At 43.7% G+C, this 27,243-nt stretch overlaps 2 protein-coding genes across 7 annotated transcripts in view; one reads left to right on the top strand and one right to left on the bottom strand.

Moving 5' to 3' along the window:
* The window catches only part of GAB2 (GRB2 associated binding protein 2), a 135,440-nt gene extending 110,542 nt beyond the window's left edge, over positions 1 to 24,898 (top strand). For 2 of the 4 annotated variants that reach the window (XM_088140496.1, XM_088140498.1), the window contains exons 6-10: positions 665 to 947; positions 3,132 to 3,222; positions 4,528 to 4,630; positions 5,682 to 5,807; positions 8,663 to 10,477. In XM_088140496.1, coding sequence (XP_087996622.1) covers positions 665 to 947; positions 3,132 to 3,222; positions 4,528 to 4,630; positions 5,682 to 5,807; positions 8,663 to 8,806 — 747 coding nt within the window. In that variant the 3' untranslated portion in view covers positions 8,807 to 10,477. Of the gene's footprint in view, positions 1 to 664; positions 948 to 3,131; positions 3,223 to 4,527; positions 4,631 to 5,681; positions 5,808 to 6,158; positions 7,060 to 8,662; positions 10,588 to 19,603 lie in introns of those variants that run through there. The other 2 variants (XM_088140495.1, XM_088140497.1) reach the window with 2 other exon arrangements.
* Positions 24,899 to 25,752: 854 nt separating this feature from the next.
* USP35 (ubiquitin specific peptidase 35) overlaps positions 25,753 to 27,243 on the bottom strand; it is a 31,234-nt gene continuing 29,743 nt past the window's right edge. The window contains exon 11 of one of the 3 annotated variants that reach the window (XM_088140493.1): positions 25,753 to 27,157. In XM_088140493.1, coding sequence (XP_087996619.1) covers positions 26,981 to 27,157 — 177 coding nt within the window. In that variant the 3' untranslated portion in view covers positions 25,753 to 26,980. Of the gene's footprint in view, positions 27,226 to 27,243 lie in introns of all 3 variants that reach the window. The other 2 variants (XM_088140492.1, XM_088140491.1) reach the window with 2 other exon arrangements.

Genomic DNA, 27,243 nt, shown 5'->3' with positions numbered 1-27,243 from the left:
ACTGGTGATGAAAAAAGATCAATATTAGTGGTGGGTGGATTTTCCTGAGGAAGGCATTTCATAAGTGGGGCCTCTTAACCAGGAAGGCCTTGGTAGCCCTTTGCCTCAATTTGATGAAGGCATGTAGAGGATGATCTCCAGAGCTTCATAGGTGGGAAGCATTCCTTAGATATTCTGATTCTGCATGGTTCAAAAGATAAAAATCCCTCACTACCTTTCTAATCTGGCAGCAGAATGAGTTGCCAGCTGATACAGCTGATGAAACATGAGGGTCACATACAATTAAAGTAAATAAATAAATATTGGCTGATCTGTGTTAGCAATCTCATAGAAGTCTCTTTTCCTCTGTTTCCCTGAAATTTCCCATGTCTTTCTCCAATACTTTCCAAGGAATTGTCTAGAACAGGGTTTCTCAACCTCGACGACTTGAAGATGTGTGGACTTCAACTCTCAGAATTCCCCTGCTGGCTGGGGAATTCTGGGAGTTGAAGTCCACACATCTTCAAGTCGCCAAGGTTGAGAAACCCTGCTCTAGAGTCTTAAACACTAGAAATTTAAAGAAGCAAAGCTGAAATTCAGGCTGCCTTACATGACTTTGGAGGCCTAGCAATGGAACGTTTGTCCTACGTCCCTACTCTGACTTAGCTTTTGCTTTCTGTCCCAGCAAAACAAAACCGTTGTGGCTCGCTCCCATAGTGCGGACTCCGAGGACAACTACGTCCCCATGAATCCAGGTTCTTCCCTCCTGCAGAACACGGAGCGCTCTAATGACAGCTCCCAACACCTCTACATCCCAATGAGTCCTGGGCCGCATCACCTTGACTTGATGGGACACTCCTCATCTACCTTCCCCACTCAGAAAGGTAGCAGCAGCACGCAGCCGTTGAGGCGGATGAGTGAGATCCAGCCCCCACCCGTCAACCGCAACCTTAAACCGGATCGAAAAGGTGAAGACTTGCAACAAGAGTGGAGGGGCAACTCTTTCTGACTGACTGATTGATTGATTGATTCTTTGGGAGAGAAGCAAGAGCCGGGAGGGGCGGAGTTATGATGCAAAGGGGGTGGGGCTGCATCCCATTCAGAGCTGGGTTGGAAATCCCATCAAACCGTAGATGGCAGCAGAGAATTAGAGTTCTCTGCCATCTGCGGTCTGCTCAATTTTTGCAGCTCAAAAATCTCACTAGTCTCCTGAATGAAATGAAACTCTTTTGGTTTCGGGGGCAAAGGGGAATTTTCATTGGATTTTTCAAAGAAGAGAATATCTGTAGCTCAGGGTTGAACTGTGGAGTCCTTGGTGCTCTCTGAGCTTGGTGGTTGGCTTGCAGGCATTTCATGACCCAACTGGGTGACATCATCAGTGCGAGGGAGGGTGGGGTTGGCTCCCTGTTTATATACAGTAGCTTTGCCCTGACAATGTTGGTGGGGGCATGGTTTTCTCCTTGGTAGTCCCTTGATTAGGGTATTGTTTTCTGCTTGATTGTTTGTCTGGTGTTAATCCCTGCTTATCTGGTGTTCAAGAGGATGTGTTCTGGTCTTTTTGTTTCCTTCTTAGCTTTCTTGTTGTCTCTTTTGAATGGTGTGTAAATGTGGTTTATCTCTATGTGTCTATTGATGTCTGATGTGTCTGAATGCCAAGCTTCTAGGAATTTTTGGACTTGGCTTGGTCTAGGATGCTCACAGTTTCCCAGTTGAAACTCTAATTGCATCTGTCCATGTGTTGGGAGAGTAAGGAGTTTTCATGGTGTCTTCTGACTGCTAGTTGGTGTTCGTGGATGCGCTCTGCTAGTCTTCTGCCTGTCTGTCTTACATAGTGGTTGTAACAGTCCATGCATTGTATGTTGCAGATGACTCCTGTTTTTTCTTCTTTGGCTACTGGGTCTTTTGGTTTACTTAAGATGTTTTGGAGGGCTATAGTTGGTTTGTGTGCTACAGTGATGTCGTGTGGTTGTAATAGTTTGTGGTTTTTTCTGAGATGTTTTTGATGTATTGCAGTGCTATCCTTTTCGTAGCTTGTGTTGGTTGTGCTGTAGTGGGTCGAGCGGTCAGGCACTTTTTGATAAAGTTGCATAGGTGTCCATTTTGTTGGAAGATGTTGCATAGGCTGTCTGTTTCCTTTTTCTGGTGTTCTGGGTTGCTGCAGCGCATTTGTACTCATCTGAATAATGTTCTTACACAGCCCATCTTGTGGGAGGTTGGGTTGTTACTTTGGTAATGGAGGACTTGGTTAGTGTGGATTGTTTTTTGGTAGACTTGTGTTTCTAATTTGCTGTCATTTCCTCTGCTGATGAAGATATTCAGGAAGGGTGCAGGTAGTCCTTGCTTAATGACCACAGTAGGGACCAGAAAATTCATTGTTAAGTGGGGCGGTCATTAATCGAAGCATCATGTGACTGCATCGGATTTTACAACCTTTTTGTGGCAGTCGTTAAGCAGATCACCACAGTCGTTAAATGGATCATGTGGTCATTAAGCGAATCACATGGCTAAGTGAATCACGCAGTTCCTTATTGATTTTGCTTGCCAGAAGCCAGCTGACAAGGTCGCAAATGACAATCACGTGACTCCAGGATGCTACAACTATTGTAAATGCAAGCTGGTTGCCAAGTGCCCGGATTGTGATCACATGACCACGGGGGCACTGTGACAGTCATAAGTGTGAGGACCGGTCATAAGTAACTTTTTTCAGTGCCATCATAACTTCGGACAGTCACTAAATGAATGGTCATTAAGCAAGGACTACTTGTAGTATGTTGTTCTCTTCTTCCCTTGTGAATTTTATTCTTTTGAAGATGTTGATCCTCTGCCTCACTACCTGCTTTCAGTTTGATGGACAAATATACCAACAAATCAGAGAAACACACACAACTCTCAGGACTCATAGCAGAGACTGTAATGCGGCATCTAGACCAGTGTTTCTCAACCTTGGCAACTTTAAGATGGATGAACTTCAACTCCCAGAATTCCCCAGCCAGCATTGAAGTCCACCCGTCTTAAAGTTGTCAAGGTTGAGAAACACTGGTCTAGATATGATAGCAGTCCCACACATACAAGCGAAAGTATGGATCCAGTATGTAGATGACATCTTCATCATAACTCTGATGAACTATAACTCTGATCTCTTTCTCCTCCAGCAAAACCGACCCCACTTGACCTGAGGGGCAATTCAGTCATAGATGAACTTCCCTTTAAATCACCAGTCACAAAATCATGGTCTAGGCCTGGGTGAGTATAATGCTGGATTGTTTGCTAAATATCTACCATGGTGTGCCACAAGGCAGGCTGGTTTTCACATGTGAGTAGCCAAAAAATTAGAGCATCTTATTCCCTAGTAGAGTGACAGGAACAAAGAATGTGGTTTGCTTCAACAAGAAATTGCATAAAAATATGAAGGATAGCGATGTAATCTGTAATCCCACAAAGAAAGGTTTGTAATGGTCTAGAGCAGTGCTTCTCAACCTCAGCCACTTTAAGCATGGCTGGCTGGGGAATTCTGGGAGTTGAAGTCCACCCATCTTAAAGTGGCTGAGGTTGAGAAGCACTGCTCTGGAGACCCTGATGCCAAAGTTCTGGGTTGCCTTACTTGGCTACAAATGAGACACATTGTCTAGATCTTTAGACCTACAGACCAAATTCTTAGGAAAATATAATTTTTTGTGTAGGGCTGCACATTGTTTTGGACTCCAAAGATGTTTTGGACGTTGTGGTGTTTGCAGGTGGCTTAAGTCTGCCACTCCTTAAATGCACTGAATCTTTTCCTGGGGTTGTACAGTAGCAGGGGTGAGCGGCTGCATGATTCTGGGAAGAATACAGCTGTTTAAGAAGTGCAGACAGGCACTGGCTTGGTCTGCCAGATTCTCCAAAGCACATTTGGGTCAAAGCGCTTCTCTCTTAATACTGAAGCGGCCGCTGACCCTTCTAACACAGAGTATCTCTCCCCTGGGGCTGAGCTACCCATCCATCCATTCACAGCTGAATGGAGTTGCCTTTTGGGCTGCAGAGAATTTTTCATGCCCTAATTCAGATTGTCATTCATCGTCTGCGAAGATAAAGAGCGGGTTTGTGCCTTGGCGAAGCCACAGTCGCTGAATCAGCCACCGCCCACCAGCTCATGCATCTTACTAAGCCAGGGATTTGCAGACCACAGGGGCTGAGTTCACACATCACCCTAAGGCAGGCCACCCAACCCCCATTTATAGCTTAGCGTAAAATTGGAAGCCAACTATAGTTGCAAAAGAGGCAAAGCCTTATCCAACTGGTGCTTGATTCTGAAACACTTTCCCATGATGCCACTTTCCCTTGGCACGCCATCAGCCTTTGCTCTTTGTAGTTGGGCATTTTGCATGCTGCCCTGTGCTTACTTGATTATCTGAATGACGAGGTCAGACCTGCATCCTGAATTCTTCATCCTATTCCCTTACCTTGCTTGTCTCCCTGATGTTCACTAGGAAGCTCCGAGTTGGCAGATAGGACTCCTGAAAGCCCACTTGTGGCTTGCTATAACCTTTCCTCTGGTTGCTCTCATTTCAGCCAGACCTTCAACTCCAACTTTTCTCAATATTGTCGTCCCACCTCTACCCAGAGCATCACCAGCACTGACTCAGGAGATAGTGAAGAAAATTATGTGGCCATGGTAAGTCTTTATAGAAGCTTCCTTCTCTTTTTGGTTTCTCTCCCATACCTACTCATCTTTCATGTACTGAGATCACCCATCGTGGCTAACATGGGCTGTTTTGAGAACATAAGCCATGCCTTGCTGGATTGGACCTCTGGCCCATCTTGTCCAGCAATCTGTTCTCCCACCAGCTAGCCAAGGAAGCCCACCCGTCTCCCACCAGAAGGCCTTCAGAGGCAGTCCCATGCCATCAAGGCTGACAGCCACTGATCTCCAGGAATTCCATGAATTGGTCCAATGAATTCATGGAATTTTGAAGCCAGCCAAGCTGGTAGCCAGCATTACCTCTCATGGCAGCGACCTTAATGTGCCTTTTTAATTTTACAAATGGAAAAATTCTGTCTGTTTTGTTACTGCCACCATTAGCTTTAGAAAGGACAAAAAGTGGATAAAATCAGGCTGATGAGAACTTTTGAAGTCCCAACCTATCAAATAAGGTCAATCAAGTAGTTCTGAGAGAAGATTAGACATTTGTGGGAGACAGAAGTCGCTCCGTGACATCCAGCTGAAGCCACAATGATGTCAAGATGTTGTATCACATATCATGACATTGTTGTGCAAATAACATTATGACATGTCAGATGTTGCCTGCTTCTTCCTACAGGCACCCATAGTGCTATCCATGTAGAATCTTTTAAGTTATTCTGTTTTTTCATGATTTATTCTTAAAGGCTCCAACAGCCTGCTTCAAAACTCTATCATGATATTCAGAGGCCTGAAACAACTGAGTAAAAGACAAGTAAAACCTCACTCTTAAGGTTCTGTAGGCACCTGGGAGTAAACAACAATACCCTGAAGTCAATCACTTACATATATGAATGCGTGTTTTATACTTACACTGAATTCGCACACAAAGGAGCTTTTTATCTTTGAATTAGTGGGGAAGGAAACCTGACATCCCCCAGAAGTTATGGAAGTCAAACCTTTATGCAGATTTGGACTGATTGTTTGAATGGGTCTTTCCTTGTTGCTCTATTGATTGTTTCTCAATCCGTTGCTCTCATCTTAGCAAAACCCAGTTTCTGCATCTCCCATTCCCAGTGGGAAAAGTAGTCCAGCCCCAAAGAAGAGCACTGCAAGTGTTGACTACCTGGCCCTGGACTTCCAGCCAAGCTCACCTGGTCCTCACCGAAAGGTATGATCCAGTTCTGAAACCTTTGCAGTAACCTCATTGTCTGTAGACAAGTTCTGGAATTCTTCTCCAGAACATAACCCACTCGCGCACCACGCACATGCACACGTTCTTGCTGTTTTGAAAGCAGGTGGAAGGAGGGAAAATCAGCAGCTCCTAGATTACTAGTAATAGGGGAAATGGCAATTTAACCATCGTTTGTTGAATAGCCCCACAGCTAGATTTTCACACATGGTGCAAAGCAATTGTGATTTACAAAGTATAGTGGCTTGGCTTACACTGCTTAATGCTGAAGATCCAGAGCTTAAGTGCGCTCAGATCTGATGCGCTGGTTTGCTACTTCTCACACTGTAGGACGAAGGAGTTGAGATCTTCTAGACAACATTCTTGTTCAACATTGTCACCTACCTGGCTTCTGAAGGGAAGAGGATCTGAGAAAGTTCTCTAAGCACAAAACACCAGAGAGATGGCAGCTAAGAATTGTTTTCCCCCCATCAGTTGGTTGATAGTCCCTGAATTTTGCAAAATTACAGTGTCGTTGGGTGAGGGCAGGGATGTGAGCTATCAGTTCAAGGCCATATTAAGTTTGATAGATCACATTGAGTCCCTTACTCTAAACTTAGTGGAGCATGGCCCATATGGAGAGGGGGATACAGGAGTTTTGAAGGGTAAAAGTCCTTAAATGGGCTATTTTGCTCCTTAATCCTCACTGAAAAGACTCCAAAGTGCACACAGTTTTGGCACCCATAGGGTAGGAGAAGTTCCCCACACACACAAAAGTGCTGGGAATAGGGGGTGTTGCTGGGGGGATGCTGAGAATATTAAATGGCATCCAGTAGGTGGGTTTCCACATCTTAACCCATCATAAGTGGAGCTATGATTTACTCAGTTCTCTAGACTGATATCACACACCCAACCATAGACAAACCATGTTGGCACAGTACAGCAGGCTAAAATGGAGTTGGGTAGAAACTCAGTCAGTTTGAGTTACAGGAAAGTAAGGTAAAGCCACGTCTAACTGGAAGGATGAAAATCAGGGAGCCAGGGCAATTTTAAGACTCTGAGACCCCTTCCTAAGGATCCGACACAATTGCTCCCATTTTAAAAAGATGGGATAAAAATATTATTATGATATGCATAACTATGTGAAATCACAGCTGCCAGTTCTTTAGTTGATGTTGGCCTTCATTTGCATTGCGTTCTTCTCAAGAACCTAGGTCAGTGTTTCTCAACCTCAGCGACGTTCAGATGTGTGGACTTCAACTCCCAGAATTCTCCAGCCAATTCTGGGAGTTGAAGTCCACACATCTGAACGTCGCTGAGGTTGAGAAACACTGACCTAGAATTCCGTAATGTATCAGCGTAGTTTATGTGCGGATCCAAGCAAGGTGGTCTTTTGTAATGGACAGGTAGAAATGTTGTCAATGCACCGATTTTCTAAGTGTCGTCCAAGGCTTTTTGGTATGGCACCCAGTGGGCCAATAACCACTGGGACCACCATGGACAGTTTATCCCATAATCTTTCAACTCCGATTTTCAGATCTTGATATTTTGTGATCTTCTCCAATTCTTTATCTTCTATTCTACTATCCCCTGGTATTGCCATATCAATTATCCACATCCCTGGTATTGTTGTTGTTGTTCAGTCATTAAGTTGTGTCCGACTCTTCGTGACCCCATGAACCATATCACGCACATCAATTATATTATATTATATTATATTATATTATATTATATTATATTATATTATATTATATTATATTATATTATATTATATTTTTTTATATTTTATTATATTATAATATATTATATTATATTATATTATATTATATTATATTATATTATATTTTATTATATTATATTATATTATAATAATTATTATTATTCTCCCTTCCCTATCCCCCCAAAATAAAGGCGTGATCTGCTCTGGTCTATGAACATAAGAGGTTTCTAATACAGCAACATCCCCTATTTTCTCTTTTGTGCCTGAGATGGCCCTACAGAAGCGTCTGCCCAGGATCTTTTATTTTTATTTTTTAAAATATTTTGTTATTAACTAAATACAAAAAATGTAGAAAAAGAAAAACCAAAATGATAAAAGACGGAAAAACAATGGAAAAAAGGAAGCAAAAATAAAACCAACTGTATATTTGCAGACATGCATATATTGATAAATTGTAACTAGGATTTGTTATGGTCCTCTCTGGTTGATTTACATTAATCAGTTCTGCAAACCGCTAAATTGTTGGAGCTGCGTGTTTGTGTTTCCAGCGCAAGTCTTGTGATTGTGCATTCGTTTTCTCTGTCCTAAAGTCAACTTCCATGTGATTAAAATAAATATCAGATTGAGTTAATACATGTAATTGCTTCTTAATGAAATGGAATATGTTTAAATGAAGTGTTCGTTTCATTGCATCTCCAACAACATAAACACAATACAGTCATTTCTGAAATAGTCTTTCTTGTTGAAAAGGATGTGATCTAAACATCTGTTGAAACTTTTGTGGTTTTTAAACCTCTCTTCTTTTTTATTGGTTAAATAAAACGTTCAAGGAAAAAAGGCCAAAAGAAAAAAGAAAAGAAAATCTTTTATTGAGAGGGTTGAATCTGATGCTTTACACCAGTGTTTTTCAACCTTGGCAACTTTAAGATGCGTGGACTTCAACTCCCAGAATTCCCCAGCCAGCATGGCTGGCTGGGGAATTCTGGGAGTTGAAGTCCACACATCTTAAAGTTGCCAAGGTTGAAAAACACTGCTTTACACTGAAAAGCAAACTACACAAAATCTGGAACGTTCTCCCACCTCTCAGTTTGCTAACCGAGTCCCTTCTCTCCTGTCCTCTCCTTTCTCCGGACAGCCCTCCACGTCGTCTGTCGCCTCCGACGAGAAGGTGGATTACGTGCAGGTGGACAAGGAGAAGACACAGGCTTTGCAGAGCACGATGCAGGAGTGGACCGACGTCCGGCAGTCGTCTGAGCCCAGCAAGACGGTGAAGCAGTAGCCAAGCAGGGGCCTGGCAGAGAAGAAGTGGAGACTTCTAGAAGGACAAGGGGGCAGTAAATTTGTCCACCCAGCTGGACCTTTGCTTGGTCTTCTTTGCGGGCCACTCCGGAGAGGCAGAGCAGTTCTGCTTTTGAAAGCAAGGTGCTTCAAGAGAAGATTTGGCTGAAACCCTGCGTCAACCTCCAAAGGCATTTTTCTATTATGGGTTCGCTGCTGGCTCTATTATCAGAGGAATTCAGTGAAGCAACACTGGCTTTGTCACCAACCTGCATGTGTCCAGACTCCCTTCGACCCACTTTCTACCTGCAGAAATTCTCGATTTTAGCACCAAGCACCTTCTCTTTGCTGGTTTCCTGCCATCTGTTGGAATTTTCAGCCTGTTTTTGCCTCCCTGTTCTGCCTCCAGGTCTTTTAGAGATGAGGATGGTGGTGGTGGTGATGATGATGATAATAATAATAATAAGAACAGTAATAATAATAATAATAATAACAGCCAGCTACTCATCCTAACTGTGTTTGATTTTCAGTGATCTCTTTACAAAGCTGTCTTAGCTGCATTGCTTCACAGAAGGGGAAGAAGTCCCCGGGCAATGCTTCCTTTTTGCTTTTTATGTAAATTGCCAACCTTCAAATCCCTAAAGTACATAGTTGTCCTTCAGGGGACAAGCACGTAGGGAAACTGTCGTTGTTCACTGGCATAAATCAGCTTTTTGAAATGCATTGCTCTCGAACTGAAATTAATTCCTCTTCTGCTGCCCTCCCACCCAACAAGAAAAAAATCTTCATGATTGTCCCTTGGGAATTTTAAGATCGAAGCTTCTCTGGATGTTTTCTCGATAGGTTCCTATGATCGCCTCTTCGTGGAATATATGATGTCGGTGTCCGAGATCTTACGATATTTGAACCTACATTGGGCAGTGTTTGGTACCTGGTGTGTGGTATGTCTGGTAGAAGGACAGAGTTTAATGTCAGACCCTGATAGTGAAGCATATAAAAGCCTTGACATTTAAACATCCATCCGCTCTGGGCTTGCTTCAAGCAGTATTCGATGCCTGGCTATATGTCTCAAGCCCTCCCTATTTGAAGCAAAACTTAGTTTTCCAAATGCATCATTGAATTTGGAGTGTCACAGTTTAAAAGGCCAAAGTGGGGAACCTGGCTAATGCTGGTGTACTTGTGAAGGCGTATCTCCAGGAGGATGTTTCATATTGCCCCTTGCCTAGGTATTGCGATGACATCTAAAACAACACTTCGAATGAATCCGTTTCACCAAATGTCAGCAAAGGGGCCCTGTTAGTCTGCAGATCCTTTCCATCTTATCTAGTTTTTATTACAGTGCTACTTTGATGTGGGTAACATACACCCCTGCAAAGCTGTGAAAATCAGAGCTCGAAGTACAGGGGAATGGTCTCCTTCGTGTGTTCCCACCTGGCCAGGTGAGCAGAGTGGCTGTTGGCTCCTTGCTGGAGATCGGAGGCCATCTGGGTGTCCTGGAAATCACAGCGGTTGTGCAAATACTATATCCAGGTCAGCCCCCAGGATATCATGGCGTTACAACCGAGGACGAGCAAAAAAGACAGTCAAAAAACCTGTTGCAAGCAAGTTTTGAGATGGTTCACCTGTGATTCCAAGGACGTGTTGTCCCAGAACAATGGGCTCGTTCGCCCGGTGTGCAAAACCACTTAACCGACGGAGAGTAGGGATTAGATTAAAGCTTTACTTGCGCAAACAAAGGGTGCCAGAAAAAATATTCCAAAGCGAGCACACGCACCCCTTCGGGTGAGTTCCTTTTATACCATTCTTACAAAGCACATCCTCTCTTGGGGTAGGTTCTTACAAAGAAATGAAATTTTATTCATTAGGTCATTAATCACAGCCAAGTTAGATGTCACAGTGCTCTCCTAGTCTCCCCGTAAAATTTAATAGGAATCTGCTGACAAAGCCCTTATAATTAGCCTGATCTCGGCTTATCTCTTGCCTATGCATCCTTGGTTTCTAATTGTCTGGCTCAAAAACAGGCAGAATCGATCTGCGAACAAACAGAGAGTCTCTCCTCCCTCAAATTCCAGCTGTGCAGGGGATCGTAACCATTTCCTGCCATTTCATTCCCAGATATTCTCTATCGCCTCTTCATAACTCTTAAGTTACAAGGGCCTCTTGTTACCTTCTCTCTTACCCCAATTAGCTTAACTGGGCAAGCTGAACCAAATCTTGGCTGCAGCATAGCTGAAGTAAAGCTAAGTAGGCTATCTCATCGTTTCCCCCTTTGAGACTAGATTACCTAGTACCTAGGTCAGTGTTTCTCAACCTTGGGAGCTTTAAGATGGGTGGACTTCAACTCCCAGAATTCCCCAGCCAGCATGGCTGGCTGGGGAATTCTGGGAGTTGAAGTCCACCCATCTTAAAGCTCCCAAGGTTGAGAAACACTGACCTAGGGAGTCATACATCTCACATGAAGTCATAAAGTATCTATGGAGACTCAAAATCGTAATGCTCCAGAGGCAAAGGGAAAGGAGAAAACTTATATTTGAAATTCAGAGGCCTCAAGTGAAAATAGGGAATACCTGACGCTAATAAGCTAGGAATACATTGGATGCAACTACAGAGGCACCATTATCAATCCCATTAGAACTACTTGGGGCCATCATCGTATTCCCCCCATATACAAAAAATTCCTTATAAAAATAACAATGAATAAAACACAAAAATACGGTTATGCTAGAAGTCCCCTAAATCATAGTTACTACCACACTGATGGTAGTCGGGAAGCTGTGACCGTAAATGATGGTTTCTGTTTGAGGACCATCAAGCAACGTCCTTGCCTGAGTCCTAGGGTGTGGACTAGCCCCCATCAATCACTCCTTGTTCCTTTTAAACAAAAATGTCAAGTCCTCTACAGCTTCAACAGTCCACTCTGGAGGCACACGCTCTCCCAGTAGGGTGTCATGTGGATCCTGCCACTTGGAGGCACCGAAGCAAGCCGGGTTGCAGTTGAAGTTGCACTTCCCCTTGCTGGTCACAGTCTCTGGCATCCTGGCTCCCAAGAGCTGGGCACGGCGTTGCCTTCTTGACCCTAAAAGAAATGGACCCATGGCTGCCCCCCTGCGAGCTTAAGAAAAGAGTGAGTTGTCCAAAGCACTTGGCCCCCTTCTACTTGGGTTGCAATGGACGTCCTTCCAGATCCTCAAATCAATCCCATCTCCTGGCTGGAAAGGAAGTACCCCAGCATCAAGGGTCAAGATGTGGTAGACCCACACACACCTGTGAAGAGAAAATAAAACAGCAGCCAAAGAAACCAAATACTGCTTCACCAATTCAGTCCCAAACGTTTGAATACCATTCGCCACTGGTGAGGTCGCTGAAAAGGGTTTACCAAATAAAATCTCAAATGAGCTAAAACCTAACTTATCCATGGGGCTGATTCTAATGCTGAAAAGGGCTAAAGGCAGTGTTTCTCAACCTTGGCCACTTTAAGATGGGTGGACTTCAACTCCCAGAATTCCCCAGCCAGCATGGCTGGCTGGGGAGTTCTGGGAATTGGAGTCCACCCATTCTGGGAATTGAAGTCCACATCATTTGCTCAAATGTCTTCTTTAAGGTCTAGTTAGCAAGTTCAGCCTGTCCACTAGATGGTGGCCTCGGGCTCCAGGAGACACGCAGCTTCTTTTCCACTTTAGAAATGAATTCCTGGGCTATTCTCTGACCCAAAGTCCACTTGCCACACCTCGTCAGGTCCTGATCCTCCAGGTTGGGCACCAGGGGGTGCTTTTCACAGTATTTTGGGCACAAAGCAAACATTGCGTAAAGACCAGGACAGATTGCCTTGGCACTTCGATGGGTGGGTTGACAATCAGTCTCTCCTCAGGGTCCATCCACCAGCCATCTTCATTGTTAGATGTTCCTCAGCCTAAGGCTGCCACTTCTTATGGGCAGCATATGGGGGTTCCCACAGGGGAACCTCTCCTCCTGAATCCATCAGGGCTGCCTCGTCTGCTCTTTGGGTTCCTCTGGAAATAGGATCTTTATCTTTTTAGGGGCTTTGCCATCTATAACAGCCACCTGCTGAAGAAAATATACAACTTCCAACAAAGTAAGTAGGTCTGGGGCAGATTTAATTTCGGTTCCAGCAGCTGTGAGCAGTCCCCGTTCATTCCCCGATGCCCCATGCACACACAGAAGTCCAGAAGCAGACTTAAAATCAGTGTAAACATTGACAGTTTCCCCATCGTCCAGCTGGAAAGCTCGGCTCAAAGCCAAAAGTTCTGCTTTCTGGGCTAAGGTTCCTGGGGGCAAAGGGTTAGTGTCCACGATTCCTGCTTGTGTAGCTTGCTTTATTGCTTCCCTGAATCACGCTGCTGCTACCATCCATAAAATAAATGGGATTTGCCATGGGGTATCTTGAAAACCCGTTCAGCTAGCCCGGGTTCAATCAAGCACCTCTAAAAGAATCGATCATGTTCTGTTGTGCCGGGATCTAAGTAGGCATGTAGCCAGGTTCAAAGCGGTGGTGAAACCCAAACTCCAATTTGGATAGCCCAATAGGATGACCTGATCAGATCCAGTCCAACTTGGTGTCATCCAGCGGCGGTCTTTTTTCCGAAATGGTCACCCCTGAATGCGGCAGGCGGATCTGGCAGGGCTGAGCCAAAGTCTTTCCTCCCCTCCTTTAATGAGAAGAGAAATTGTTGCTGCACCCCACCCACCCCCTTTGCTGATGCCAGTGTTAGAATTATGTTTTACCAGTTCGTTTCTGAGCGGGGATCAACAAGACAACAGGCAGTTGCATGAAATTCAGTTCTTTATTCTTCACCCAAAGCCAAAGCGATGACCGGAAGCTGTGAGGTGGGTGGCCATGCTTGACCCCCTCCTCTTGGCACAATATATACATTTCATTCAGCTCCTCCATTAGAATTTCACCCTTACTCAGTCACCCATTTCCCATCTCAGTAGCATTCCGTATTAGGAACGTCCTTCCTTCCTTTCCAGGCCCCTCGACTGTTAACTAAACACCTTTTCCCTAGGAAAAGCTTTCCTTGGAAATGTACCCCTTATCTTGCCTCTGTGCAGACAGCTTCTTATCTATCGAGGTTGGAAAAGAAGGCCTCCAAGTGTACAGACTTAAAGAAGGAAACAGCATACAGAAATCCTTGATGAAAGCCCTAACGTTTCAATACTAAACATGAAATATATTTGTATATCATTATATTAATTCTTCTATCACCGATAAAGGTAAAACGGCTTCTCCACGTCTGGGAAGGGGCTGACCAGAACTTTTGTTTTAATTGCCAGAAGGCTGCTTTTCCAAGTTTTCCATTCAAAACTCATATTTTGGCCATCACCCCAAAGGCAGCAAAACTCAGGCATCTTGCAACTGGCGTTGGGTTGATGGCTACCTGCAAATAGCATTTTTTGTGTGTGTGCAGGTAGCAACTCTCTTTTTCCTTGAAAAATTTTTAAACTCAGGTAGGTAACCGTCTCTTGGGTAATCTGCGCTTACCAGGACCCAGGTAGTCCTAAGAAACTCAGCAGGGTGCACTTTGTACATGCTCGGGCGTCCTCGGCACACAGCAATAAATCAACATCTTGAATCATTTGAGCCCTTTGGCTTTCTCGTGGCTGTCAGGAGCCAAAGAAATGCAAAAGAAAACAAGGGTTGCAAGTCAGCAGGGGGTGGTGGGGAGACCCCCACCTCATTAACTGCCCTTAGAGTGGCAGTCCACGTTCCTGGTGACCAGCCTCCTTTTGCATCTAGCCCCCTCTGCAAAAAGTACAGCCTGCTTGCATCTTCCACCCCTCGTCTTTTAGGCATCATCAAAGTGACTCACTCTTAATTCAGCTCTCCAGTCTCATGCGTGTAGCAGTGTTTCTTAACCTTGGCAACTTGAAGAGGGGTGGACTTCATCTCCCAGAATTCCCCAGCCAGCCTTGCTGGCTGGGGAATTCTGGGAGATGAAGTCCACCCCTCTTCAAGTTGCCACAGTTGAGAAACACTGGCATACAGTAATATTTCTCTCCCAAGCAATGGGAGTGGGCATTTCCCACAAACTGACGAGTTGATTTCTTCTCTTCCAAAACACAATCTATTCTGAACAGACAATCAAAAGGTTTCCCCCCGCCCAACTTCCATTGTAACCAGAGGGGGAAGCAGGAATTGTTGCAGGCCCCCAGCCTCCCTTCCTGAACCACTTGCATTCATTGCCATCAATTGGGATTTCTTCCTCTCTCCCCATCAAACCCTTCCGGCTTTCTTCCTTCAGGACATCCCTCTTCGCTCCAGTTTTTTTTTTTTTTTTTAATCATATTTATATAGCCACCCCTCTCCCACAAGGGGACCCTGGGCGGCGTACAACAATTAGAAAAATAAATACATAAAAACTACTACCTATAAAAAACGGTAAAAACACAAAAAACGGGAGGGGATAAAATGGGGGTCTCGCCAGCACTTCCGCTTCGCTGAGCCCCTCCGATTGCTGCCGCGAGCAAAGACACACGTCACTCAAACACTCTTCCTTTCTCGCTGACAACTTGCCTCCATTGGTGTATGTTTGATATGTGGCTTCCACCAGTTGTGGAATAGACTTAGCCATAGCCCCTTCAGTTTTCTGAAGTCTTTTTCGAATATTCAGGACATAGCCCTGAACAACAAATGTCTAATTCTGCTATTTTACAATATTGATGAATGGTGCCTTTGGGTCCAGGTCAGACCCATTTTGAATTGTCTTGAACTCTCACCAACCCCAACCTTAAGAAGATTGTTGTAGTCTCTTCCATAGGCTAAGCCCACTGGACTCTCTAAGGCAGTGTTTCTCAACCTTAGCAACTTTAAGATATGTGGACTTCAACTCCCAGAACTCCCCAGCCTGCATGGCTGGCTGGGGAATTCTGGGAGTTGAAGTCCACACATCTTAAAGTGGCCAAAGTTGAGGAACACTGTTTTAGAGGGAAGAGCAGTGATTTCATGCCAAAATCTGTCCAGATTCAATACAAGGGCCAGATGAACTAGGGGAAAAATGCTGGGGGAAAAGGCTTGAACAGGAAGAAAACGCTAAAAGGCATCTGGCACACCTTTTCCGACTAACACATTTTATTAAAAGGCACCAGCTTTTGTGGGCGCCTGATTTTTTTACCACCACAGACGAACCCAGCTCTCCTCTTACAAAGAAAAGCTACTGTCTGGTCAAGAGGCACATTTGGCCCCAAAGGGATGCCAAGAATATTCAGGGGGTCCAAGAGGAGGGGGAAAAAAAAAACAGATTTTGAGAGTGTAATTTTATGCAACCGGTGCAATTCAATTCATGCATTAAGTGCAATTGAATGCAACTGATGTCATTGCTCCCCATATAGTTCAATTCACATTACAGTTCAAGAGAAGGTTTTTGGAGAAGTTCTGGAGGGTTCATCCAAGGCTTTTAGGAGCCATGCGCACCCCCTCCCACGAGAGGAGCTGCCAATCAAAGTGGACAGTGTTGACCTTACAGCAGTGTTTCTCAACCTTAGCAACTTTAAGATATGTGGCCTTCAACTCCCAGAATTCCCCAGCCAGCCATGCTGGCTGGGGAGTTCTGGGAGTTGAAGTCCACGTATCTTAAAGTTGCTAAGGTTGAGAAACACTGCCTTAAGAGTCCAGTGGGCTTAGCCTATGGAAGAGACTACAACAATCTTCTTAAGGTTGGGGTTGGTGAGAGTTCAAGACAAAATTCAAAATGGGTCTGACCTGCACCCAAAGGCACCGTTCATCAATATTGTAAAATAGCAGAATTAGACATCTGGGAGTTGAAGTCCACTCATGAGTGGAGTTGAAGTCCACTCATCTTAAAGTGGGCAAGGTTGAGAAACTCTAATATATAACCAGCCAATTCCTTCCAAGCTCTTTGCTGTCCCTCTCTGCTAATTCCCTAGCCAAGAAAGATTGCATAAGTTAATTATTGAACGCCACGCCTTTGCACCAGGCAGTAGAGCAGTAAGAATCAAGTTACTTGGCATTTTTTTTTCCTTTGGTGAGATGAGGACCTGTTTGGCAGAGGGAGGCAGAGAGAATGAACGTCCTGTTCTTGTTCTCATTTGCAGCCTCTTAGCTACTTTCCCACATTAAAGATCTGTTGACCACCTCATTCTGCCTTGCTCTTCAGAGCCAGTTTGGGCAAAAGGCCTTTTTGCTTTATAAGTCCCAAGGACAAAAGTCAGCTCAAAAACCCACGTTCTGTCTTATTGCTGCGTCTGGTGGCAAATGGGGCAACCCCAAACAGCCTATGCATGTTTCATCCATGGTGCTTTTCCCCCACAGAAGTGATCTTAGGCCTTCCGCTTGAATTTCTTTCCTGTCAAGGGCCCCTGGTTTCTCCTCCGCTCTCTTTGTAGAGTTTTGAGTTCAGGTTATCCTGAGTACCTAGTGAAAACCAACCCTGCCAGGTTCCCACAACATGCTAAGCTAAAATGGAGTTGGCTGGCTACTGGCTTGATACAGTTTGTAGTTCTGCAAGTTGTGCCAGCTCAGATGATGGGATTAATTCACTCGCCCACCATTCAGCTAACTATGGTTGGCTGGGTTATGCAAACCCAGCCTATGTGACATAATTTGCGCACTGATCTTGCGATTATTAAAGCAACTGTACCTTGAGAAAAATATTTGTTTTAAAGCCAAAGGTTTTCTTTTTAAGCCTGCACAGCTCTTTCTTAAGCATAGGTAGATGGGCAATTTTCCTCTACATCAGTGTTTCTCAACCATAGCTGCTTTAAGATAGGTGGACTTCAACTCCCAGAACTTCCCAGCCAGCCTGGCTGGCTGGGGAATTCTGGGAGTTGAAGTCCACCTATCTTAAAGTTGCTAAGGTTGAGAAACACTGCTCTATATCTTCATAAGACTCAACTTTTTAAAATGAAAGACTTGTGCAGAGTGAGAACAGGATGTCTTTAGTTTGGTGCTTCTAATTTCAGATAATAAAGTCTCTCTCTCCCTCTCTCAGTAAAGGTTCTGTTTAGAAATTTGGGTGATTTCTCTCTTGGGGTCCACCCTTTTGATCCTCTCATTCATTTCCAAACACATGATATAAATAGTGAACTGAAGGTTGGGAATGTTGTTTCAGGTGGAGGGAAAAAACCCAGAGAAATCTTTAGTACTGAAAATACCTCTTACAAACTGACTTACTAAAGGTTAAATTTTTCCCTTAAGTTACCCTAGCCCTAACCCAGAGATTCTCAAACACTGCAGTACCATGACCCCATAAAGTGAAAAATAAACTTATGTGAACTTTCCCATGTATCAAACTAAAGATTTGATTGGGGTTAGGGTTGGACAAGAAATAAATATACACATTTTAATAATTCAGTTTTATGATACTAAATCAAACAAGGAGAAGACCTTAAAGACCAGCTTGATTCCTGGCGACATCATGGCCAACGTCATTTCCTAGTGGTCTCCCATCCAGGCCTGACTTTGCTTAGCTTCTGAGCCCACACCAAGTCAGCTAGGCACTGCCATCTGCTGAGGCTTTGACAGAACTGCCCCACTATATGAAATAGACCTTTTCATTGGAATTCCACAATAATACAATCAAACCATATTTTTTCAATGAGAAGAATGAACTTGCTTTTGCATAATTTCAGGAATCTGTGTGTGTGTGTGTTTTTTAAACGGGACTCCCTCTTGTTTCTTATTCCACATTTATTTTGGACCAGTATCTGTTCTTTCTAGCAGCAACTGTAGACCATTCTGTGTTGGCTTATCCAGACAAAAACAAAGCTGGACACCTATTGGAACTCGCTCCTGTCTTTGCTCAGACCAGCAAGTCTGCCTAAAATGGGAGCAAATTTTGGGAGGGATCCAGCTTTGTGTGTTCAAGCCTCCTGCAAATTTGCAGCCTGACCTCAAATTTGTTTGGGGGTCACCAATCCCTAACAAGAAGTTAAGCTGTAAGCACCCTATCTACTTTCTGACTACAGAGCCGAAGCAGTTGAATGTATGGCACGTTTAAAAGAGAAGCTGAGTACAAAACACAGTTAGGACCTACAACAAAATGCCATAACGTGGACTGATCTAATTTAAGATACCCCTTCATTCCATCCTCTCCCATTTTTAATGTTATTTTCCCTTTCAATAATCTCTGCATTCAGTGGGCATTTCTCATTCTGCTGTTTGGAGTTCTGACTTTTTCCTCCTCCTGTTGCAAATCTTAGAGCTTCCCTCACCCATTCTTGTGGGTGCATGAACAGTGCTGTTTGGATAGCTGCTTGCATGCTTCTAACTTTAGGAAGGCCCATGTCATCACATTTTTCATCTTCTGCACCTGGGGCAAGCTCTGTACAGTCTAGAAAGAAAGGCAGGTTGGAAAGAGAGGCAGCGTGCCATCAGCACGTCAAGGACGCAAACCTGTTAGACAGTGAAGTCCTTTTTTGGAACAGTACAATGAGAGGGCAAAGCCTTTCCTTGGTCTGCTCCATCCATGAGATGGCATGAATCTTCTTTATTTGATCCCTCCGACTCAAGTGATAGAGCTGCTCTTTGTGTCATGCCCTCATATTTCAATAGATATTCCTGTGGTTTTACACACTACTTAACCACCGTTGGATATCCAACTGGTTTTGTTTTATTGGGACAGATCAGATACATTCATCCATTATGGATAGTATTAGATCTTCTGTGGTTCAAACCGAAAGGATGAAGCTGGTTGTACACGGCCTCCTGGTAGCCAAATCAGGGTGTAAAATCATGGGAACCTGCTCTGCCAATTCTGCTCAGTTCTCCATCTTGATCTCTAGCTATTCATTCAACTCTTGTTCCTTCTTCTTCTCCATGCAGCTGATCTGATGTTCTTGGATTCTGATCGCTTGGTTTCCTGGAGATTCAATTTGTGTTGTGCTCATGTCGGCTGGAGGCGAAGCCGCTTTTATGGCAGTTTCTTCCCTCACGAGAGTTGTGGGGATTGTGTTCGCTGGGTTGTTATACCTAACACCAACGTTGCATCACAGAAGCATTAATTTAAAAAAAAAAAAAAAACCCTTAGGTGTTTTGTCCTGCTGGACCAAGTCCTGCTAAAAGCACTAAGCAAAATGGTGAAAAAATGGGTGAATTATAACACACCCACTCCAAATTTACTCCATGATGTTCCACAATCATATTGTGGGTGTGCAGATGTTCAGCTCCTTGATGGACCATCATTCTACCCTACTGGCAAATGAATGAACCAGTATGCAAAAGATAATAAGAAATGTAAACCAGCTTTCACTGTACGGATAGTATGACTCTAAAGGGAGTCACACAGTTTTAGATAGCCAGCTAATCAGAGAACTCTAATTAAAAATGCATACAGAAGGATGCATAGAGAGACCCAGCTGTCTTTTGGAAAATATTTGAAGCGCACATCTAAAAATCAAGAAATGATCACCAGTGACCATAATTTTTGCAGCCTTCACTTAGAATACTTTATTAAAGGGAGACCATTTCAAGACTAGCATTTCTTCTTTAAACCCTTACTTTATCCTTTGTGCCAAGATGTTAATTTTCTCATAGTTATCCTTTCCCGCTTGCCAGCTGATGCAATACAGCTTTGATGCAAGTTTAGCATTTGGAGTCTCTTGGAGCCCCGGAAATGTATGAGAACGCCTGTCAGCCCTTCGAGGCAGACCAGATTCAAACACCAAAGTCATGAATACTAAAACGTTTTTCATTATAGGGTTACAGCAACAGAATCTTGCAATTCTAAATGTGCCTCTTCCCTCCCTGCCTTTACGTTCCAGAGAACTAGGAAGGGTCACATCTGAGACGCTTTCTCAAAATACCTTTCTGGCCTGGACTCAGATTTCTCTTATCTGACTGTTGCCTTGGCTGCAGCTCTTCCTCCTCTTCCTCAAAGTTCTTCTCACGGCCCATTAGTTTCTCACAGCCTTTGCTTTAGTTGCTTCTCTCACGTTGCCCTAGCTGCTTGAGAAAGGTAGCTTAATGTGACCTCCTCTCGCACAAACATTGCAGGAGGAAAGCCAAAAAACAGCTCCCATGTGGCACTCCTTGAATGACATACAAATGAAACCACAGTACCTTCCCTAATGTCAGAACATGATTGCGAGCAGTTTCAGTTTATTAGGCTCAAAGATCAGCCAGAAATAACACAATTTATAACAGAATGCACATTAAAACATAAATAACATTCCCCAAACATAACATATTCCCCATGATCAATCATCACCATTAGTACAAGTTAAAACTCTTAAGATCTTACTGTGTAATTGGTATGCAAGATTTGCTAATTTCACAACCTGAAGCCTTATTTTGTGGTTCATATCAGCCAGCAGATGAGAAGCAGAAGGAGGTAGTTCTGCCAGAATAATGTGCAAGAATTGGCTTAACAAAAAAGGACTGGTTGCATACCGACTCTGCCAAGTGTATGATTGCAAGCAGAGAGGCTTTTAAGCCATCCAAGTTGTAATGTGCTGACTGTGGGAACTGTTTCCTTTAATGGTGCATTTGCTCTAAACCAGATCTCTGCAGCTGCTAATGAAGAGTGAATCCTTTAATGATATCTAGCCGTGCAGTTGGTCTCACTTACTCGATCTTGCTGGATCTCAAAAAAAGCGAAGCAGGATCAGGCCTGGGGAAACCCCAAGGAAATCCCAGGGCTGCAGAAGTTTAAAAAACATCCCACAAAATGGCTATGGCAAAACCTTTTTGTATTCTTGCCAAGTCCGTGAATCGCCGCATATAGAGTTTGATGGGAGAGAACATTTGGCCTAGAGCAGGTGGCGCCTAGCCGATCTGGGGGGATCTTGAAAAACCAAAGAAGGCCAGACCTGCTAAGTATTTGGATGAGAAACCACAAAGATACCCCAGAAGAGTTGAAAAGAAACATGGCTGCACCCATGTTGTTACCAAGAGTCCAGCTCAATTCCATGGAGTTGTTATCTTTGTAGTAACACAAGATCCCCCTCTCTCATGATCACTGTGGGTGGACTTAGAGAAAACTGGCATTGTGCTCAAGCCTTTAGGTTGTATCCACACAACACACTAAGCCAGTATGCTGAACTGTGGTTTGCTGAGTAAACTGCAACTTCCTAAGTTCCCACCACACAATAAGCCTTTGGACAGCAAACCACTATATAGCTTGTGTGAACCCAGGCTGAGAATCTATGGATGTACATAAAATGGGCCTGAATTGACATACAAGATGATAGTTTTAGGATCCCACAGTACAATATGGTGTTTGGTGACTCTCCCAAGGGTTTGTGGGAGGACTGAGAGGAGAAGTTAACACCCGTAGAATAAGCAAAAGATACCCATAATAGGCTGGTTGATCACATCTTGAAGAAATTATGTTCAGTGTGCTACTCTTAAAAACAGCTGGACAGGTGACCATTTCTGAGTTAAGTCCATTACCTAAAAATATCTAACTGTACCATCCTTGTGCTTCCACATCATTTGTCATCCTTTGGTTGCCACAGGACCTCTCACCCGAATGGCCAGGGTGGGTGGAATTCCCCATAATTCTCCCTCATGCTCTGCTATCTCACCCGTTAAGACAGCAGGTGATAGAGGTATATGGCTGCCCCATTCCCCATTCATCCCACCCACAGAAGTGCACCAGAAGTTTGAGGAGCACCACACTGCAGGTTCTCAGAAGTGGAGATGACCGAGTTCGCTTAATGACTGAGTTGCCAGTTCCAATGGTGGTCGCTAAACAAGGACTACCCATACAGGTAGTTTTCACCTAATGATGGTAATTGGGACCAGAAATGCCATCACTAAGCAATCTGGTCATAAAGCATGATGTCACATGACCATACCACTTAGCGATGGGAGTTCTGGTTGCCATTGTTCAGTGAATCCCGCATGGTCATTAAGGGAGGATGTCATGTGGTCACCATTTGCGACCTCCTACTGGCTTCCCCATTGACTTTGCTTGTGGAGAGCCAGCAGGGAATGTTGCAACTGGCAGTCATGTGATTGCAGGATGTGGTGATGTAACTGCAAGCCAGTTGCCAAGCACCCAGATCGTGATCATGTGACTATGAGAACACTGCAACAGCTGCAACTACGAGAACCATTCATAAGTCCCACTCATTCAGTGCCATTGTAACTTTGAACGGTCGCTGAATGAGCGGTCATTAAGTGAGGACTACCTGTATATGTATTCCAAGTACCAGCACACAGGGAGAGTACGAGCTACAGGGTTCAATGCAAGTCATTTCTCCAAATTCAACGTACCAACATTCACCGAACGAGATTATCTGTTCCTAAATGACTATATGATTTGTACAGCAGCTGCATAAACTGACAGAATATGGTTTTTCTTCTGAAGGCGGGGACCAGACACCAAGGGTTCATGTCATGGAAGAATTCTAGCATTTATCAGATTTGTGTAACTATTTAGGTATTACGAGAGATCTTTGACTGGGGGTCTTTAATGGTGTTTTGTCATAGAAACAATGATGTTTATTATCTTGCTGTGAATGTTCTAAAATGAATGGTTGGAAGGGGGCGGGTTGGTTTTGGGTTTTTCCCTTGGGGAGCGTGGGAAGTGGGCGATGTTTATTTCATTAAAAAAATCCTCTTTTTAAAAATTATATATATATATATATATATATATATATATATATATAAATATATGTACAGTATGTTTTTGTCTTGTGGTCTTAGTATTTGAGCTGAATATTCCTTCTTTTCTTAGCCCCCGTGAATTCTCTTTCCTTAAATTATTAATTTATTCTTTGTGAGCTGCAGTTAAAAAAAAAAGAAGACAATTGTCCTGTAAAACCGAACTTGCGCTTAACTTAGTTAATACTTTAAATAAACAAATTGCTGTTAATAAATATGATACATGGCTAAAAGGAATGCACTTATTTCTGTGTTATTAATGGCCACAATTAGGAGCAAACTGCTCCAGCGTGTGTTAGTAATAATTCTTGGTTAGCAATTATGCAGTCTATAATTTTGCACACGAGTATAGAGATGTTATGAGCGGGTGGAAAATTATCTGCTTGGGCTTATGTTTTTAGAGAAAGGAGGCCAAGGGGTTGATGAAAGACCAGGTTCTTGAGCACTGCCCTGTACCCTCACCCTCAATTTTATATAACCTCTAGTAGCCCTTTTGGTCTGTTGTCCTCTTGCTCTAACATCCAGATGTTAGATTATTAAATGAGCCCGTTTGGTCTAGTGGTGAAGGCCCCAGGCTAGAAAGCAGGAGACGGTGAGGTCTAGTCCCACCTTAGGCATGAAAGCCGCCTGGGTGACTTTGGGCCAGTCCCTCTCTCAGCCCAGGGTGGTTGTTGTGGGGAAAACAGGAGGAGTATTAAGTATATTCGCTGCCTTGAGTTATTTATAAAAACAATGAAGGCAGGATTTTAAAAAATCTTTAAAAATGTGCCTGGTTCACATCTCCAGAGCAAAGTCTCTCCTAACCTGGCATTCTTCAAATTTGTCAGGACTATTTATTATTGCAATTTGGACCTCACCTTTCCATCCCCAGATCGCCCAAGGTAGTTGGTAGTTGGCCATAAAACATAATCTCCCTCCCTTGAGATCCTTGAACATGGCCATGTACATTCTCTAGCAGCAGAACCAAAATGGTTTGTCCATGTGGGATTCATACATTCTTCTTAAAATTTGGGGAATTCCTGTCTAGGATAAGGGAAAGACACCCTCAGGGTTCAAACAGTCCCTCCACCAGGCATTTAGGAAACAGCCAGAGCTGAAGGGCCATGGTCCTAGAACCTCCTTATTCAAAGCTTGTGTGAAGGGGTTCTAGAAAAACCTGAATTACATGCATAGAACTCCAACGTACAATCCTGAAATGGAGAATTCTTGCAAAGCAGAAACCCCAGTCTTCTGCAACACGATGTAATGGTACATGGGAATGACCTTGGGAGACAGGGCAACCAGATGCAACCAACAGAACAGTCCGATAAAAGGCAGCTTAGCCTGCAGCAGGAATGTGGATGGGGCAAGACGCTCAGAAGAGACCCTCCCTAGTTTCTCGCGGTATAAAGGAGACGGGGGGAGAACTGTACTTTCAGGCTTGCAAGATTCTGTTAATGTAGCCTTACAATAAAATAGAATTAGCTCATCTGGTTGTGTTTCCTGCCTGGTCTACCTCGTAAGGCTGATACATGTGCAGGATCCTCACATGGTAAGAGGAGATGACCAATAAACCAGAGAAGCTGGGTTGGCCTTCATTGCCCCATGACTCTTGCAATATGTTTCTGAAGCACACTTTTCCCCACAAGTTCCTCCTCCTCCACCACCTAAAGCTGTTCTGTGGCTCCATTTGTAACATGAAGCAGAAGCTTCAAGAGTTTCACATTTCTGGATCACGGCCAACCTTCCCATCGTAAACCCTTTTATTTATTAGATGTTTAAACCACTGCCACTGTAGACAGACGTGTAGGGTCCCAAATTTCCTGAAAGCCCAGATCTTTTGCCACCAAGGCAGCAGGATCTTCTTACAAGCTGCATCTTCTCAAGGTGGGTGACCTTCGCTCAGATTCCTAAATGGCCAAACAATTGCCACAGAAGCCTTGCTTCTTGCACAAAATAAACCAAATTTTACCCACAGAGCGCACGCTCTCCATTGTACAGAAGGTTCAGTCTGTTAGCCAGCCAGTAAAGCAAGATTTAGATGGTCTAGGAACTAAGCTGAATGGTAGGGATTTCCTGGAGCAGGGTAGGAGAAAGGAAGATAAGGAAATCCATGGATGTTTTAAATATCTATCACCCTTCCTCCATCTGCACCATTTAGATGCATGAGTACAACTATATAATGCCCAGCTCATGAATTGGGGAAAATGAAGTCCCAAGGCTTCTGCATGACAATAAACTGGGGAAGTTTGTGTACTTATACCTTTTTATTATATTAAAGTCATCATCATCTGCCTATATCCATCAGAGACAACACATACTTTACTCACACTTTAATGGGAGAAACAGTCCTTCCAACAGTGTTTCCATCTTAGCTATGTGCTTCCTTAAATTAAGATGACCAGATCTGTGCTCCCAAACTCCAAAACAACTGGTTGAAGGTTTTTCTTGGTGCCATCTACTGACGGCCTGGATTTTTTGCAACCCACCTCTGGTCACTCTACTTGAAAGCAAACAGTGATGAAAATTCAGCTACATGTTGAACCAAGCCCAGCGTTGTCCTATGGAGTAAGTTCTCTTTGGATGTAGCTGCTACAAAGAGACGTCACTTACGCCTCCCGGTAGCAGTGGGCTCTGCAGGAGAGAGTCCCTATTGGTATCCTAACAGGTGACAAGGTCAGGTTAGATATTTGAGAAAGGTTTATCTGATCTAAGCTCTTTGACATACAATTCAAAGAAGAAGCAGAGACCAATCATGGGGTTAGTTCATCATTTTACTATTAAACATGGAACATTTACCCATGGTTGCCCACAATAATTAAATAAGCAGACCTCCAGATTATCTCAAACATCCTATTTGTAAAGGAATTTAGAGATCAGCTTGGAGAAGGGAGGAGAGAGCTATTAAAGGCAGACTTGGAGAAGTGCTTACATAGTCCAGAGATAGAAGGACGCGCAAGAAGGAAACTCAAAATAGCCCCACTTTGATTTTGTTTAATATAAGATGGAACAGAGAGAAACTCAGACAGGCTTTCAAGATTTTGTTATTATACCTACAACAATAAAATAGCATCCTGGAATCCTTCCTGAGCCTCTTTCTTGACCGAGCCTACCTCAAAGGACTGACACAATTTCCCTTAAAATATCCTTGGACAACAATTATGCCAGTTACCAAAAATATCTCTCTTCTCTCTTGACTTTGCTTTGAAAAGGCAGAAATTTCCCTGCACTGTGGATTAAGCTTTGTGTCCCGAGTCACACTCCCTGAACAGATGAAGAACTGACCCACTGAAAAGATCACAATGAACATTTCCCACCCTTCAATGGGGACAACCCATAGGGATGGGGATTTTGGTAGGCTACAGAAGTTGAACATGTGGCTCCTTCTTCCTGCTGTTTCCAGGAAGTGTAATTCTGTGAGAGGTTCAGGGTGTCCTGATTACAACTGCTCCAGAAAACAGCATTTTCCATAGTTTCAGGGAAGATTAGAATACGATCATTCTCCCTCATTCATCTTGGACTGCTTAGTCAGATTTCCAAGGCCATAAGGTCAAGGTTAGGGAGTTCATCCTTGATGGTTGTAGGATTAACCACTTGCTTTGGGCACAAGAGCTAAAAGACCAGTCCATGAAAAGACCCCGAACCTCCTCCACCGGGGTCATGGCTGCAACCTCCTGAGGCACCTTCATTATCATCATCATCATCTTTATCAAGGTCTTTCCACCAAATGGAAGATTTAGGTAAGGCTGAAATGTAAGCATTCCTATTTCTGGCTTCTTTTTCTTGTTCCTGTGAATCAAAAAAGAGACACACCCAGACAAAAACCACACACACATACACACACACACAAAACCCAGCTCAAGCAAGCACATAAA

Source organism: Python bivittatus, unplaced genomic scaffold (assembly GCF_059951505.1).
Source record: "Python bivittatus isolate LINGU-HERP-01145 unplaced genomic scaffold, Pbiv_v1 ctg000340_np1212, whole genome shotgun sequence".
Taxonomy (NCBI): Eukaryota; Metazoa; Chordata; class Lepidosauria; order Squamata; family Pythonidae; genus Python; species Python bivittatus.
The sequence above is the reverse complement of the archived record's forward strand: the minus strand, read 5'-3'. Positions and strand labels throughout refer to the sequence as shown.